The sequence below is a fragment of the Schistocerca americana genome, chromosome 7 (assembly GCF_021461395.2).
Source record: "Schistocerca americana isolate TAMUIC-IGC-003095 chromosome 7, iqSchAmer2.1, whole genome shotgun sequence".
Taxonomy (NCBI): domain Eukaryota; kingdom Metazoa; phylum Arthropoda; class Insecta; order Orthoptera; family Acrididae; genus Schistocerca; species Schistocerca americana.
This window is the reverse complement of record NC_060125.1, coordinates 34,801,740-34,820,234: the sequence shown is the minus strand read 5'-3', so window position 1 is coordinate 34,820,234 and position 18,495 is coordinate 34,801,740. Positions and strand designations below refer to the sequence as shown.

At 41.5% G+C, this 18,495-nt stretch overlaps 1 protein-coding gene across 3 annotated transcripts in view; it reads right to left on the bottom strand.

Annotated features, from left to right (window-relative positions):
* LOC124622522 overlaps window positions 1-18,495 on the bottom strand; it is a 242,915-nt gene that overhangs the window by 93,766 nt on the left and 130,654 nt on the right. For all 3 annotated transcript variants that reach the window (XM_047148255.1, XM_047148253.1, XM_047148254.1), the window contains one exon: window positions 10,050-10,251. In XM_047148255.1, coding sequence (XP_047004211.1) covers window positions 10,050-10,251 — 202 coding nt within the window. The remainder of the gene's footprint in view (window positions 1-10,049; window positions 10,252-18,495) is intronic.

Sequence of the window (18,495 nt, the reverse complement as noted above, 5' to 3'; positions counted from 1 at the left end):
AACAGACATCTCGATTGTCGTGTTTGCTGCTCACATAATGGCAAACCCTTTTAATAATTGTCTTGTGGACTCGCTCGACTCTTCCGTTTCCTGCAGAGTGTGCTGGTGTAGTCCTTAACCAAGTTATTTGCATGAGCTTACAAGTCTGTTTAAGTAATTCACTCATAAAATTCGTTCCTTGATCACTAACTATACTTAATGGTGATCCAAACTTAAGAATCCATTCTTTTACAAAAACTTTAGCTATAGTCTCAGTGCTCCGATCAGGTATTAAAAAAATGTAAATGTTGTGTGACTAGGGCCTCCCGTTGTAGTGCCCCCAGAATTTTATGAAAGTCTGGAGACATTTGTGCTCCAGCCGTTTCGAAGATGCGTTATTTTAAAGCAGGGCGTAAGGATGAGCACGGGATACTGCACCCACTTATTGTTTGTGCAGGCGAAACTGGAAGGGAGATAATTCGTCGGCGCTGGCAAGTGTTCGGCGCGACCTGACAAGAATAAACAAATACGGCCCGGAAGCTCCGTGGCTGGCTGCAAAGAGTAATGTAGCTTTGTATTGTTAAAAAAAACAAATGGAGAGACTCGAGATAGTGACTGTATATTAGACGTGTAGCTGCTGTTGAGAGTACGTGGTCTGGATGTGGATAGTCAGCCACGATAAAAGCTTATGTATTAATTGTGTTCAAAAATGTGTAATTAACCGATTCTGGGTGTCCGGTAATGTGTGGGCTTACGTCATAAAGTTGTTGTTTTTTTGTACAAACTGGAAATAAATATGTTCTGGTACATTGAATTTTTTAAATAAGAAGAGAGAGAGAGCGAGAGAATGAAAATTTCCCCTTCCTAGCAGTGAAATCTTTGGAGAAGTGTCCGGTGCTAGCAGAAGACATCGGCGCTGCAAGAAAGCAGGACCAGCATTCTTCAACAAGTAAGTCCACAAAAACGCTTAAGCTGTACAAGGAGAGCTTAACATTACACCGGGCCACTGCACCGTCGGGTAGACCATTCGACGGGTGCAAATCTTTCGATTTGACTCCACTTGAGTGACTTGCGCGTCGATGGGGATGAAATGATGACGATTAGGACAACACAACACCCAGTTCTTGAGCAAAGAAAATCTCCGACCCAGCCAGTAATCGAACCCGGGCCCTTACGATTGATAGTCTGTCGCGTTAACCACTCAGCTACTGGGGGCGGACGTCAGGTATCGGTATCATGAGAAGGTATCTAGAGAAATGCTCTAACATTGGCAATATGTATTTGTTTCCATCTTTAGTCTTAGGCAACGGTCCTACGACATCTAGTCCTACTCGTTCAAATGGTTCGCTTGTCTCTGGCAGTTCTTGCAATGGTGTTCTACTTTTCCCTACGTTATTCCGTCTGTTACAGGAATCACATTGTGAAAGAAACTCGAAAATGTCAACTTTGTGGATCGGCAATTCTAATGTTTGTTGCTTTTTTACCGCAATGTCCTGATGATAAAGAACCGTGTTGTTCTCTCATGATTTGCTCTTTCATGCTTTCTGGAATAACTAGGCAGTTTCTTTTACTAGTGATTTTGTACAATAATCCATCTATTTCGACAAAACGTTGATCATTTTTCGATAATTTTCATTGTGGATCTTCTTCTTGAGCTGCCTTTAACTCTTCTGCTCGACTTATTGTAAAACAAACATTGACTTTTCGACTCACTGCATCAGCAGTCACATGTTGTTTACCAGGTCGGTGAATAACCTTAAATTGGTACTCACTCAGTCTTAATGCCCATCTTGTTAATCTGGAACTAGGATCCTTTAAGATCAATAACCATTTAAGTGTGGCATGATCTGTAATAACTGTAAATTCTCTTCCTGTTAAGAAACATCTGTTATGTGTTATACTACTACTGAGAAGGAGCTTTGTGCTTTGGGTTTTGATATAATTACATTCTGCTTTGTTTAATTGTCTGGAAAAGCAAATGAGATTGGATGTTCATGACCATCAACTTCTTGAGGCAAGATTGCACCTATGGCAAAATTGGATGCATCTGTTGAAAGAATAAAAGTTTACTGAAATCCAGATAGGCTAACACTGGGGGCTGTGGTTAGAGCAGTTTTAAGTCCTTCCATTGCCTTTTTACATTCTGTTGACCAATTAAATGTGGCTCCTTTCTTCAGTAGCTGTGTCCTTGGACATGCTATATTCGCATAACTGGAAATAAATCATCTGTAGAAATTTGACAATCCCAAGAAAGACTGTAGTTCTTTCAAATTCTGTGGTTCAGGAAAATTCTTTACATCTTCAATTAATTTTGGATCAGGTCGAACACCTTCACTGGTTATAACATGACCAAGATAGTTAACTTTACTTTGTGCAAAATGTCATTTATCTATTGATGAAGACCGGTTTGAGCTGCTTATATGCTCAAAAACAGCTTGTAATCTCTCAGTGTGCTGCTTCATGTTTTTACCAAAAATTATTACATCATCAAGGTAAACAAGTGCTTGCGTTGGGGTGAGCCCTCGTAAAACTGAATCCATCAGGCATTGAAATAAAGCTGGAGCATTATGAAGTCCAAATGGCATACAAAGATACTTGTAGACTCCTGTTGCTGTTACAAGTGAAGTTTTTGCTTGATCATCTGGATGCACTGTTAACTGGTGATAACCACTTGTTAAATCACATACTGGAAACATTCGACATCTGCCCAAGTAATCCAAGGTTTCCACTAAATTTGGTAAGGGGTAAATGTCTTGTGTGGTCACAGCATTCAAAGATCGGTAATCAACACAAAAACAGAACTGTTGTTGTTGTTGTGGTCTTCAGTCCTGAGACTGGTTTGATGCAGCTCTCCATGCTACTCTATCCTGTGCAAGCTTCTTCATCTCCCAGTACTGTCGTTCTCCAGAATTTGGTTTCTTCTTTACAATTACAACAGGCGAACTCCACAGTGGGTCTGAAGGATCTCTTGGTTTTATAATTCTCGCTTCTAATTGTTCTTTAACCATGTCTTCTACCAACTCTCTTTGACTGAATGGTACACAGGAAGGTTTCTGTGCAATTCGGGCTGCATTCCCTGTATGAATACGATGCTGAACTAAATGAGTGACAGGTAAATTTGCACGTTCTCCGAATAAATCTGCATACTCCAACAAAACAGGAGCTAAAATCTTTTGTTCATCAGCTGTCAAATGTTCTATCTTCTTCCAAATCTTTCGCTTCAGTTCATTCTTAACTTCGTCTCCTCATTGTAATTTTGCGGTACTGTTACAAAAATCTGTGTTTATAACTGCAGCATTTGTTATCTCATCTGGAATCTGTATTACGTCACTGTTACTTACGCTCAACACTTCAGCAACTTTTGTTCCTCGGGGCAAAACAACATCCTCATTGCTCATATTTGTTATTGTAACCGGGACTTTTGCGACATTCTGTCTCACCATTGTAGCGACACCTACACTTCTAGAAACATAACAATTCGTTGTATCCAGTAACTCACTTTTCTCAGATCACTCAATTAATAACAAAGTTCCTTCCTTGCATCGGGGTGACTGAACTTCACCGTAGATTGTCTTTCCTGCACCCTTGGGAATTTGCTGAGGCTGATCAGTTTGAACATCGACTCAACGATTTGAACTGATGCATCATTTGGGCAGTCCATTCCCACGACGTCAGTATTGCTGCTCCTTCGAGTATGATCTGGAGAACGATTTCCTAGGTTGTAGTTGCTACGGCCTAGTCTGATCTTTCTTTCTGCGACAAATATGTCTGCTTCATTAGCAAACAAGAAATCAAATCCAAGTACACCGTCATAATGTGTTTCGTTATTTGAAACTACTCGCAACCTTGCTGTGTATTTATCTTTATCTATATTTTCCCCTTCATCTTGGCCTTGGCCAAGAATTAATTTTACGTCGACTTCTCCATAGTTCCGTAGCTTCCCTCCATTTAACCCTCACACTTTTAATAGCGGTTGTTTCAATTTATCCCGTTTATGCATGCCACACCACATTAATGAGGTCTGTGCTCCTGTGTCAATAAGTAGTTTGATGTTTCTCCCACGATATAGAGCACCTATCAAGAAGTCATTTTCAGTCTGATTTTCACTGGAACTAACAAGAATCACTGTCTCTGGCAACGGGCAGAAGGAGGGGTAGCCCATACATCCCCGTACTTGTTTAAAGATCTGGCAGATTGTCTGTTATTTGCATTACCTTTCTTCTTGTTGCGACAATCTCTCAAAACGTGACCCTGCAACCTGCAATTGACAGCAGATTCGATTCGCTATACAATTCTTATGCTTGTGACCCAGCTTACTGCATCTGTAGCATTGTACTGTGGTGTTGAAAACTCTGCGTTCTTGTTTCTGCATCTCATTCGGTCTTCTTAGTGCTTCAATAAAATCAACAGCTGATTCTACTGCTTCCTGAAACGTTTTATATCATGCCAATAGAACAGCTTTGCTTACTTCCTCTCTGTGCAACCCACGAATGAATGTGTCCAAGGCTCTCTGGACGGCTTCGAACAACTGAATGTGATTTTCATTTTCATCTTCTACTAACTCGCATGTTTGAGCATCGATGTTTCGAATTCTGTCAGCAAACTGCTCGATAGATTCGTCTCGTCGCATTCGCAAACTGAGAAGCTGCTCTCTGTAAAATCTGATTGTGTTTTTACGTTTAAATCTCTGAACAACAATCACTCTAAACTTTTTGTAATCTTCTGTTTGCATGCAAGTAGGCTCCACGCTAGTGAAATGTTGTGCTGCTCCCTGAATTCTTAATTTGGCGGCCACTAGCTTATTGGAATCTGTCCAGGATCCTAACTGTGTGGCATCTTCAAGTTTACGAAAAAACACCTTCACACATCATCTTTGGGTTTCCAGCTAAACACTGGTACTGATGGCAATAATGAAAAATTGTTTATTGTAGTTGTACCTGTACTGCACGAACTATCATTTGACAAGTCTTTCGGAATGTTACGCTCACGTCTTTGTTTTTAACTGCCGAATCTCTTCTCGCAATTCATTAATAACAGTTTGTAGGTTGACAATGTTACCCAGATCGGACTGCGACATTTCGTCTAATTTAACGCCAATGAGTCACTCGAATGTAAAATAAACATCCGTCACTGCCTTTCGTATTCTATCCAAACTGGAGCAGACCGACCTGAATTCCAGCACCGGATGTCCCCGTGTAGTCAGAAGATGTTCACGCTGCTGCCGATCGAAGTTCACGTTGTGCTGCACCTCTTCAGGACTGTAGATTTTCCATAATTATCCCCATGCTGACACCACTTCTATAAGGGGGTAGTTTGTATTGTTGCCACGAATGACAATTAGACAAAATATTTGTGAGGACTAGTAAGCGGCGGGTCCTCGAGGTACGGCAATACGCGAACACGAGAAGTATGTTTAAACAGTTTTATTAACAAAGACAGATCATAAAAAATAAGCACGCTACGCACACCCACGACCACTGTGTCCGACGTCCTAACACTGGCTAATTACGGTCATATCAAAAGGCTCCGTGGTGAGCAAAGAAAGACATATTGGCGCCCGAGGCCTCACTAGTTAATTGGCGCGCTGCAGACGGCGGACAGGTGGTGCACCCTCGTCGCAGTGCCGCCGGGCGGCATCTGCTGACCGAGCAAATTGTCAGCATTTCAGACAGGTCGACTGGCAAGCACGTGTTACGTACCGTACGTCTGCGCACAAACCGTAGACCCTCGCACTTAGCATTATCCCTATTTACTGTACATGAAACTTCTTTTATTCTATTTTTCTTGATTATTGTCTGTCTGGACTTTGACTTTAACTATAAAACCTGTCTGTCTGGTCCCATTAACCACAGGGGTCATCCCGTGTGTGACTGTGGCCCCCCTTATAGTATCTGCTAATAGAAACACTAACTTACCTTTTCCCTTCCTGTTGCAGGAGACACTCAAATGTGGTGCCGACGTTGTGTGCACCACAAGGCGAGACATGCGAGGCTCACCACTGTAGAGAGACTTTGCAGATACACGGTATTTAGTTAGGTGAAATAGTGTGTGTTGTTATTCGAAACTTGTATCATTTTGAAGATGGTTCAGACTTGTTACACTGCAGATTCACAGTCAGCATCTGAATTATTATGGAAAAAATCTAGAATTTCTACAAACTTTGTGAATAAAAGCATTTGATACGAACCTTCATCTATGAGCACATTTGAGTATTGACTATGTAATGTCCATAGATACATGTATTATACATTGATTATGTAATATGCAGGGTGACAATTATTGAACTACATGAAATACAATTGTCATAACTTCTGAACGGTTTGTGTTAGGACATTCAAACTGCACGGTTGGCCACAGAGCACGATGGGAATTATTACGCACACGTGCACGTGCATTGTTGTTGTCGGCCATTTGCATGTGAAAATGTCACAGTACAGTGTGGCCGAGCACTTTTGGAGGACTGAGAATCCACATTTCGCAATCGAGAAGTCTCTTCACCGTCGAAGGGTGACTGTGTGGTGTGCAATGTCCAGTCACGGATTAATCGGTGTGCTATTCCTCGGCGGCACGATGACTACCGAATGGTGTGTGAAGCTTTTAGAAGATGATTTCAGCCCCATTATCTGAAGTTACCCTGATTTCGACAAGATGGGTTTCGTGCAAGATGGGGCTTGACCCCACTGAAGGAGGAGAGTGTTTGATGTCCTGGAGGAGCACTCTGGGGACTGCATTCTGGCTCTGGGGTACCCAGAGGCCACTTACACGGGCCTCAATTGTCCGCCATATTCTCCAGATATGAACACGTGACTCCTTTTTGTGGGACTAAATTAAATACAAAGTGTACAACAATAACCCCAAAACCATTGCTGAGCTGAAAACGATCATTCAGGTGGTCATCGGCAGCATCAATGAACCGACACTTGAGCGGCTCGTGCAGAATTTCATTATTTGTCTGCAACATATCGTCGCCAATGACGGCAGGCAAATCGGACACGTTATAACCTACATCCGACTGTCTGTAATGATGTTTACATGTTAAATAAAGTGTGTGCATGCCATAGTTTGTAACTAATTTGCATTTTTTTTCATATAGTTCAATAATTGTCATCCTGTATAAATGCAATAAATGCTAATTAAGTAAGGAAACTGTTTTTCAGATCACATAGATGAAAACTGTTGATAATGATAGTAATATTCTTTAATGGAATAGTTGAGTGATACATGTGTACTGGAATTGATTGTAGTTTGACTATAAATGAGTGATGTAGAGGTTGATTTTAGAATATTAAATTGGTTGGTTGAGAATTATCAGGTGATGATACTATGGTGAAATAGGGTCCTCGTGAAATGTTGAAAAGAGTGGAGAGTGGAGAGATGAGAGATGATGATGATGATGATGGTGATTATATTTTGGCACGAATGGAGAGAATGATATTAGGACTATGGAACTTTATATTATACTGTTATGTTTAACAATGGCAAAGAGTATGTAAGGTCATTATATGATACATATGCATCGTATGTTCCATGACTCAGTTTCCACAGTTTATATCACAGAACAACAAGCACAAATACAGGTCTCAACAATTATGGTGTTATTGTAAACAATAATGTGTACTAAGCTTTCAACTGCAATCCATAAAGAGCATGAATCACTGTGATGAACATGCTGGCACAAAGTACCTCTCTGCAGTAATTAAAAAAAAAGTATTGAGTAGTTGCAAGAAAATTCTCTGATACTTTATGAAATCCCCTGATATTTTGCAGTTGCATGAAATTCCCTGATAATTCCTTATATTCCCTGTTTACAGGCATCCTAAAATAGTTACTTCATGTGCGAGTTCCAAGTATTTCTACATGATCGTGAAATAAATGTACAAGCGGTCTAATCTTACTGATTCAGTGACATAAACTACAACTTGTTCATGAAAAAATACTTTCACTTTCAGTTCACTCCACTGGAAGCAAGAGAATTTAAACATATATGTCATACACGAGAAGCATATATTTCTATTGTCAGTTCTATGAGAGGTTATCTGTTATTATGATACACACTTCCCTTAAAATTACAGCTTTGTACGGAGTCTAATGATTCGCACAATCTTACATTTCAATCAACTTTCGAATACACAAATATTTTTGTAAATGTAATCACTTTTGCCTGAAAATCAAATGTGTTTAAGATTCTTTCAGTCTGTAGTTCTGGTATAACAACACTTACAGAATTTGTATCTTCTGTTTGGGTAAACAGTTTTATTGCTTTTGATGCCTGTGTGGTTCCCTCTTCAGCTAGGAGGCTTATTTCACTCATTCATGTGACTGGAAGGTTAGTAAAGCAGACGTCACAATGTTGAGTAGATGTACAACATCTTTCTACAAAAGGTCACGTCTTCTGCTGTTTACTAATAATTTTTTCTTCTTAAAAAAAAAGTTATTCTTCAAAAGATATCTGTAGCTTACAAGAAAATTGAAAATAAATTTTCCCATACTTAGAGGAAGCTTTTGACAAAGTTGATTGGAATACTCTCTTTCAAATTCTGAATGTGACAGGGGTAAAAAACAGGGAGCGAAAGGCTATTTACAATTTGTATAGAAATCAGATGGCAGTTATAAGAGTCGAGGGGCATCAAAGGGAAGCAGTGGTTGGGAAAGGAGTGAGACAAGGTTGTAGCCTCTCGCCAATGTTATTCAATCTGTATATTGAGCAAGCAGTGAAGGAAACAAAAGAAAAATTCGGAGTAGGAATTAAAATCCATGGAGAAGAAATAAAAACTTTGACGTTCGCCGATGACATTGTAATTCTCTCAGAGGCAGCAAAGGACCTGGAAGAGCAGCTGAACGGAATGGACAGTGTCTTGAAAGGAGGATATAAAATTGAACATCAACAAAAGCAAAACGAGGATAATGGAATGTAGTCTAATTAAATCGGGTGGTTCTGTGGGAATTAGATTAGGAAATGAGATGCTTAAAGTAGTAAATGAGTTTTGCTATTTGGGGAGCAAAATAACTGATGATGGTCGAAGTAGAGAGGATATAAAATGTAGACTGGCAATGGCAAGGAAAGCGTTTCTGAAGAAGAGGAATTTGTCAACATCGAGTATAGATTTAAGCGTGAGGAAGTCGTTTCTGAAAGTATTTGTATGGAAGTGAAACATGGACAATAAATAGTTTGGACAAGAAGAGAATAGAAGCTTTCGAAATGTGATGCTACAGAAGAATGTTGAAGATTAGGTGGGTAGATCACGTAACTAATGAGGAGGTATTGAATAGAATTGGGGAGAAACAAAGTTTGTGGCACAACTTAACTAGAAGAAGGGATCGGTTGGTAGGACATGTTCTGAGGCATCAAGAGATCACCAATTTAGCATTGGAGGGCAGCGTGGAGGGTAAAAATCGTATAGGGAGACCAAGAGATGAATACACTAAGCAGATTTAGAAGGATGTAGGCTGCAGTAGGTACTGGGAGATGAAGAAGCTTGCACAGGATAGAGTAGCATGGAGAGCTGGATCAAACCAGTCTCACGACTGAAGACCACAACAACAACAACTGTTCTGTTTCGTACATTTCAGGCCCTTATGAAAGTAAGGCATTTAGTGACTGCCGATATTTATGGCACCACACACACTTCCTATTGCAAAAATTATATTACAAGTCAGTACAAACTATTCTCACTCATCCGATACTGTATCCAGAGGCTCAGCTTTATGTCTGCTCGGAGTGCTGCTGGTGGCAGTGTATAACAGAAATGAGAAAGTGTGCTCTGACTGTAGTTTTGTTTCCAGCTGTGGCGTTTACAGAGGCTACAGATACAGATACTGAAATTCTCTGACAGTTACCAATTTCAGAAATAAATATGCTGATACTTTACTAGTACACACTGTAAAGTGGTCGATTTTGAACCGTAAACGTCAGAAAATTTACACACCATGTCCACTGCCTTTCCACGATGCCCCTAATGATCTAATGAAGGCCCAGGGAAAATTTGTGTATCTCCTGAGATGTGAACAGCTGCCCTGCGTAACCACTGGCAGGTTTACTTACCTTACACTTTAAAAGATGTGACATTTACCGAGTAGGTGAGCTTCTGACTGGGATGGAGGTGCAACTCCGCGAGCCTCGGGCAGTGATCGCAGAGCTCCTGGATGATGAGGGGGTTGACATTGAACCACATGCGCACTATACACAGGTTCGGGATGTTTCGGAAGATCTCTATTGCTTCCTGCTCGTTCCCACCACCCTTACGGTCATCCAGGTAGCACTGCCACAGGGCCCTGCGACACAGTAATGTGTCGATAGTTCATTCGCAAATACACTCCTGGAAATGGAAAAAAGAACACATTGACACCGGTGTGTCAGACCCACCATACTTGCTCCGGACACTGCGAGAGGGCTGTACAAGCAATGATCACACGCACGGCACAGCGGACACACCAGGAACCGCGGTGTTGGCCGTCGAATGGCGCTAGCTGCGCAGCATTTGTGCACCGCCGCCGTCAGTGTCAGCCAGTTTGCCGTGGCATACGGAGCTCCATCGCAGTCTTTAACACTGGTAGCATGCCGCGACAGCGTGGACGTGAACCGTATGTGCAGTTGACGGACTTTGAGCGAGGGCGTATAGTGGGCATGCGGGAGGCCGGGTGGACGTACCGCCGAATTGCTCAACACGTGGGGCGTGAGGTCTCCACAGTACATCGATGTTGTCGCCAGTGGTCGGCGGAAGGTGCACGTGCCCGTCGACCTGGGACCGGACCGCAGCGACGCATGGATGCACGCCAAGACCGTAGGATCCTACGCAGTGCCGTAGGGGACCGCACCGCCACTTCCCAGCAAATTAGGGACACTGTTGCTCCTGGGGTATCGGCAAGGACCATTCGCAACCGTCTCCATGAAGCTGGGCTACGGTCCCGCACACCGTTAGGCCGTCTTCCGCTCACGCCCCAACATCGTGCAGCCCGCCTCCAGTGGTGTCGCGACAGGCGTGAATGGAGGGACGAATGGAGACGTGTCGTCTTCAGCGATGAGAGTCGCTTCTGCCTTGGTGCCAATGATGGTCGTATGCGTGTTTGGCGCCGTGCAGGTGAGCGCCACAATCAGGACTGCATACGACCGAGGCACACAGGGCCAACACCCGGCATCATGGTGTGGGGAGCGATCTCCTACACTGGCCGTACACCACTGGTGATCGTAGAGGGGACACTGAATAGTGCACGGTACACCCAAACCGTCATCGAACCCATCGTTCTACCATTCCTAGACCGGCAAGGGAACTTGCTGTTCCAACAGGACAATGCACGTCCGCATGTATCCCGTGCCACCCAACTTGCTCTAGAAGGTGTAAGTCAACTACCCTGGCCAGCAAGATCTCCGGATCTGTCCCCCATTGAGCAAGTTTGGGACTGGATGAAGCGTCGTCTCACGCGGTCTGCACGTCCAGCACGAACGCTGGTCCAGCAGAGGCGCCAGGTGGAAATGGCATGGCAAGCCGTTCCACAGGACTACATCCAGCATCTCTACGATCGTCTCCATGGGAGAATAGCAGCCTGCATTGCTGCGAAAGGTGGATATACACTGTACTAGTGCCGACATTGTGCATGCTCTGTTGCCTGTGTCTATGTGCCTGTGGTTCTGTCAGTGTGATCATGTGATGTATCTGACCCCAGGAATGTGTCAATAAAGTTTCCCCTTCCTGGGACAATGAATTCACGGTGTTCTTATTTCAATTTCCAGGAGTGTAGTATCTCTGACAATTTGCAAACAGTGTGTAGTAACCTATTTTAGCATGTATAATTGAAGCTATGCTCTCATAAAACCAGAAGTAAACAGATAAAAAAATTAAATGGCAACAAACACAGACACAAAAATGGAAGAACAAGAACAACACTACCTCTCAGAGCTACCGGTTCCTTCACGTGGCAATAGAACGAAAAGATCATTTGAAGTACCTTTATCTTTACAGTTCTGTACCTCAATTGCTAAAAGCGGAAGCCCTTACTGTTTCACTCTATTGTCCAACTGTCTGTCTGTGTCAGACTGTTAAAAACCTTTTTTTTTTTGCAATGCGTAGTCATATCCACTTCAAATTTATCTCACATATTACCATCTACCGTCCCTCAGTGAAGAAAAAAATTTAACCCTCGAAATGGCGTGCCTGCGCATAAAGTGCACCGATCGCAAATGATATTGTTTTGTTCTGTTCCCTAGTTTTACAATTTGAAGTCCATATCTATTCCTTCACTGTTTCTTCAGCTAACACAGTAATAAGTTGTGTTGTCGTACAGCCGAAAGAGCAGCACTAATATAAAATAAACAGCAACCTAGATGAAAAAAAATTACGATTCAAGCAAGAAAATGCCCAGATTCTGAGCCAGCAGCACGATCCCACAATCGGGCAGTTACCTACAAGATAATTAGTAACCAAGTGTGGGTCGCACGGACCTGACCCGACTGTGCCGTGTAATGCTTCGAGTGGGCCATCACTGTGGGGTAACACTTGTACGTGGCAACAGCATGACACGGAGGAAGGTTTTCTTTTATTATTGTTTAATTAAACAGTTATTTAGCTCATATAATGTAAGTTTATTTTATCACTGTTTAATAACACTAAGCTTAAACTCTGATTTTGCACATACACGTTTACCTCAGTAACGTAAAGACAACTATTCGTCACATGTGTACAAAGTGTGCTACACACCCACTGGAGCAATAAACTTCTATGTCAGTGCAATAAAAAGATATGGCCATTTACGTTGCAAGTTTGATACTCACAAACTTACTCATCGAAACCTATAGGATGCAGAATCATGGAATTTTGCATGAAGCAAGTTTTTACAGCACAACCAAAGGAAAAAACTCCAAAAATTGTTAATTTGCAATTATATCACATGAAAAACATTTTATTTGTCTCTTGTTATCAGACAGACTGACTGTCCACAATCTGTTAAAATCCCTTTTTCTTAGATATGTGTACACATATCAAGTTGAAATTTGTCACACCTTAACGTCTACAGTCCCTCGGCAGTGTGAAGAATGTAAGCTTCTAAGTCAATGTAATCCAAAGATTTATTATTTATTACATATTATTACAGATTATTTACATCACAAATTTTGATACTCGCAAACTCGCTCATTAAAATTTAGGGTACTCCTCATTGACGTAGAGTTATGAAAGTTGGCAAAAAGCATATTTTCGCAGCATAAATAAAGGGAAAAAAAAGAAAATTATGGATTTGTAATTTTGTTATATGAAAAATATATTTCTTTTGCCATTTCAAACATGAAATTAAAACATTCCTGGAAGTCTTGGAATCTCTGGGACTCATACCTTGCAAGTATCAATGTCAATACCAGGCACAAGTCACTAATATTCTAGATTGATAAATGAATAAACTGTTTCATATACATAAATAAGTCTGTATGGAACCCTCAGTGTCCAAGTCCTACTCTCATCTGGTCAATTTATTCTTTCATTTCACCTCGCTGTGCCAATGCAATTTGTGATTTCATTTCACCTCGCTATGCCAATGCAATTTGTGCTTTCATTCCACCTCGCTATGCCAATGCAACGAGTCCCTCGTTTCGACTGTGGTAATATACACCACTCCAGAGGAGTTGTGTGCCCCTACGTCTTCCAACAAACAAATCATACTTGCAACCGAAAATTATAAAATGTCATAGGCAAGAGTACAGTTATTGTTTGGGGTTGTTAAGTTATATTTGCACGTGACGAATTCTATCAAAGAAAGACATCTTCCGAGATGGGGTGGCGGTTGTAGGAGCTTTTTGAGAGGAAATATCTGCTCAGACACAGAAACATAAGATACACATACTGCCATCCTTAGAGGTGCACCGAGTTCCAAAGCATAGGTAGAAACATTTTAAGGTTTTTAAGGAAAGAGATCCCCATTATCCTGTCTGAGTCTCAGTTTGGGCATAATATATTGAATCCAGGAGGTTTAATTGTATATGAGTTGGCATGATTTGTGAAGGAAGTACATGTGTTATTAATGCTCAACATAGGCCTTACTTGTGAGCTTTCAAACCACAAAATTGCAATTTTGGGTGATGTATGATTAATTATAGATGAACATAAGAAGAAACTTATTTTGGAAACTACATAATCCTTCAACAAATGGCTAGGATTCTGTCTAGTTCGAGGGTTGGGCTAACTATATTATCTCAACATTGTGAATGGAAAATACTTTCTAGGAATAGTAGAAAAGTGCATTGGATAATCGGATGACGAATTGAATCAGGATCTGGGGTCACATCACGTGACGAGTGAAGAGCCCGAAGAGTTCTCAATCGGCGAAAGCGTCATCGTATAATTTGTCATGATGGAATGTCATCAGAGACGTTGCAGTACACTTTCACAGCTGAGTAGCCACTGCAGTGTCTTTGGTCCACTTTAGCAGCAGCCAGAGGTAGGGGGGACTCGTGGAGAGGGGAATAACAGCTCTAATAGCACGGGTGGTAGTGTCCGAGGCTTTGCCGATGCCCTCTCGACAGAGGGGACAAAGTGGTAGAGTGCGTGCAAAATAACGTGGCTGATAAATGCGCAATCGGCACGGCACGGATGGAGGGGCAATAGTGATGGGGGTTGCAGGCACGTACTGTACGGGGAATGCCGAGCAGTGGAGGGAAGTGCTGTTCTAAACTAAATTCTACACTCACATTTTTTGTAAGTATTAAGTGGAGCCTCTCGGTGCCCACACTTGTATAGTGAGCATTCAAAAAGATCTACTGTCACCTCTGCTTTGGTTAGTGTCTAGAAAGAATTCCGCTGAAAATGCAAAAAAAGCAGTGATTTGGTTTTCACCAGGCTTTTTAGCCATTTGTAACTTTTAGAGAAGCATCACGTCTTGCAAGTTTTGAGTAAAACCTACACATTTATTCTCCTCACTTACATGCTGTGCACATGCAGCTGCAAGAGAATTCTGAAACTGTAGTTTTATTAATTGAGGAATTGAAGAAAAGTAAAGTAAAGTCAATAGCTAATGAAAAAGCACATCCTCACTACAAAAATAAATGTGTAACGTCTTCACTGATGCTGTTTCAAAACCCAACGGCATATCTCGTTTCACCAGCTATCGATGGCCCTTAAGAATTACACTCTTTCGTCAAAAAAGTCTGTAGTTAGTGGAAATAACAAGGTAGATAATGAAGTTTTGCACAATAACCATTTGGAAAAATATTCTCCTCTTTGTTCGCTATCATTTGCCAACAACATTTCAACAACTGAAACTGTTTGAAAAATATGAGGAATGTTGTGGGTTGCAAAAGAGTGTGCTACACCAGATCAATTTTTTTCAGACTGGTTACAAGTAAAGACCTACACCAAAGTCTAAAGAAAAATTCAATACGTCAGCTAAATTTCATACACGGCTACATATTATGCAGTACGGCCCACACGCAAAATCATAGCGACCCCCAGTTTTCATTACAAACTTTTTCGAAGTTCATGCAATATCACAATAACAATGACCAACAATGAAATGATGGGCACATCATCACGAATCTGACATAAAAGATATATTTAACACAAAAATGCAAGTTTTTTACCAAACAGTCTCTGTAAAATCGTTTGAGAAAGACTGCAGGATGTGGACCTCGGTTCTGTCATCAAAGCGTGTTGCCGACCGGACAAAATGGGGCAAACAACATTGGCCTTCCTTTGCAAACAAATGAATGAACTCACCCTACATATTGGATGAAAACTGATCATTAAGCATCAGCCACCATTCGACAATGACCAGGAAGTGGCAAATCACTAGAAAGTGGTCACTGTCAGAAAGACTGTCACGTAGCAATCACTGTAGCAAGTCCATCAGTTTGGGGAAGAGAGCGCAAGGTCGACAGCTGAAAAAGTGCCACAGGCAACAATGATATGGTTAGGACAGCTCTCTTTGGCAAGAGACAGATCAAGACTGGAGAGAACCTGGTCAATCAGAAGGCCCCTACCAGATGATTTAGTACGAGGGCTATCCACAAAGTACATTACGTTTTGGAATTAAAAATAAATAAAGTATTGGAAAACTTTTTTATTATATACAGATGAAAGCCACACTTAAATACTACTTTTCTACATAGTTGCCATTTAAATTAAGACTTATCGTAGCGATGGACGAGCTGAGAAATTCCTTCATCGTAAAATTCGGCCGCCTGCGGTTTCAACCACGTGGTTACCTCTTCTCGAAGCTGTGCGTCGTCATCAAAATGCTGCATAGCCAACCATTTCTTCATTGCTGGGAATAAGTGGAAGTCGCTCGGTGCCAGGTCAGGACCGTACGGCGGATGAGGAAACAACTCCCACTTAAAAGATTCGAGAACTTCACGAGTGGCATTTGCCGTGTGGGCCCGGGCGTTGTCACGAATCAGCAAGAGCTTTGAGCCCAACTTTCCCCTGCGCTCGTTTCGTATTGCTCTTCTGAGGTTGTGCAGAGTTTGGCAATACCTTTGAGAGTTTACTGTAGTGCCTCTTTCCAGGAAATCCACAAAAATCACACCTTTGCTGTCCCAAAAGACAGTCGCCATCACCTTCCTTGCCGACATTGTCTGCATGCATTTCTTGGGTTTTTGGGGGAAATTTGTGTGCCCCCACTGCATTCACCGCAATTTTGTCTCACAGTTCACACGCTTAACCCACGTTTCGTCACCAGTAACGATGCGATCGAGTAATGAGTCGCCATCTTTCTCGTAAGCGTCCAAAAACGTTAACGCTGCAGCCATTCGCTGATTTTTGTGAATCTCTGTCAAGATTTTTGGTATCCATCTTGCGAAAAACTTGTGGTAACCAAGCTTTTCGGTAATGATTTCATGCAACAAACTTCGTGAAATTTGTGGAAAACTCATAGAGAGTTCCGTTACTGTGAAATTACGGTTTTCACGGACCGCGGCATCGAATTTTCCGACAAGTTCGGCAGTCACTATGCTGGGTCTTCCTCTTCGCTCTTCGTCGTGAACGTTAGTTCGGCCATTTTTAAATATTATGACCCATTGACGCACTCCACCTTCAGTGATTATGTTGTCCCCATACACTTCACAAAGCTGCCGATAGATTTCTATCGGTGTACAGTTTTTTGCAGTCAGAAACTTCACACTTCGCGGCATTTTCAATTAACGCTGAAATTTCAAACTGTCACAGTAACTCAACGGAGTACAGCACGAACCTCTAACTAGCACGGCAGGATGCCGACTGAGCGGCTGAATGTAGGAGGGAAATGGCCGGGTGTGGGGAGTGGTTTCTGAAGATGTGTACAGGAGCAGAATGGGGAAGAAAATTAGCTATGCACATTCAAAGGAACTGTCTCATCGTTTGCCTCAGTAGATTTAATGAAATCGTGCAAAGCCTGAATATGGATGACTGGAAACAGTTTTGAATTGTCATTGTCCCAAGCGTGAGTCCCGTGTATTGCCACTGGATCCTTTCATCCGTTGGTAGTGGTTCTGGTGATAGTGATGGTGGTAATAACAATTATCATCATCATCACCATCATCATTACTAACAATACAATATTAATAATAACAATATATGAAGCAACAGTATCTTGAATATACATCGACAGCAATACAGAAGCAATTGGATTCTAAATAATACACGAAAAAATCTGTTCGTTCATGTTATTCTACTTTGTATAGTTTAATATCAGCTGTTAGTCACATTTGGTTTGGGTCCCACACACTCGAGTAATGCTCTAAGATGGATCGAATGATGTATGTAAGCAATATTATTTGGAATTTGATTGCAATTTCCCAATGAAATTAAATATACCATCTGCTTTACTTCTAATTGCCTATGTGGTCATCCCATTTCAGATTCCCACAAATGGTTAAAGAAGTGTTTGTACGAGTTGAACGATTCCAATAATAACTCAGGGATGTCGTACTCGTAGAATACCACATTCGTGTGTTTTCTTAAGTACGTAATTTTACTTTTCTGTACATTTAAAGAAAGTTTCGAATATTACGAAATCTTGAATACAAATGAACGAACAGTACTGGTTGCAAAACTGGATTTTTTATTTTATTTCTCCTCCAATGATGCATTTAACCTTATACAAGGCATGTTCAGATTGATCTATGAGAAAAAATACAACCTTGCATACAAGTGGCATGACCGTGATTTAGCAAAAAAGCCAGTAACAGTCAATGCATTAAAAGCCCAAAAAATTTAAAAATATATAAAAAATAACTTACTGATACAGAAGATATTAAATACACGGGCAACTGGGCCTAAAACATACGAAAGACCCAGCAGGTAGCTGCCCACATTTTTTTGACAAGGCCTTGCGTGGTGTCCTATAAAACACATTACCGTAAGAATAGCTGAGATGTATTCAAAAACAAATGACCAGCTCAGTCTGACAAGAAGTACGTACATCTGCATAAATATGCAGCAGATTGCCTTTTCAGATAAGCGGCACCGTCCACGTCTACTAGAATGGGCTCTAGCCTACACAGATGCATCACGCAGTAAATACGTAGCAGCCACAGTTGCTCACACTTCATGTACTACTGAG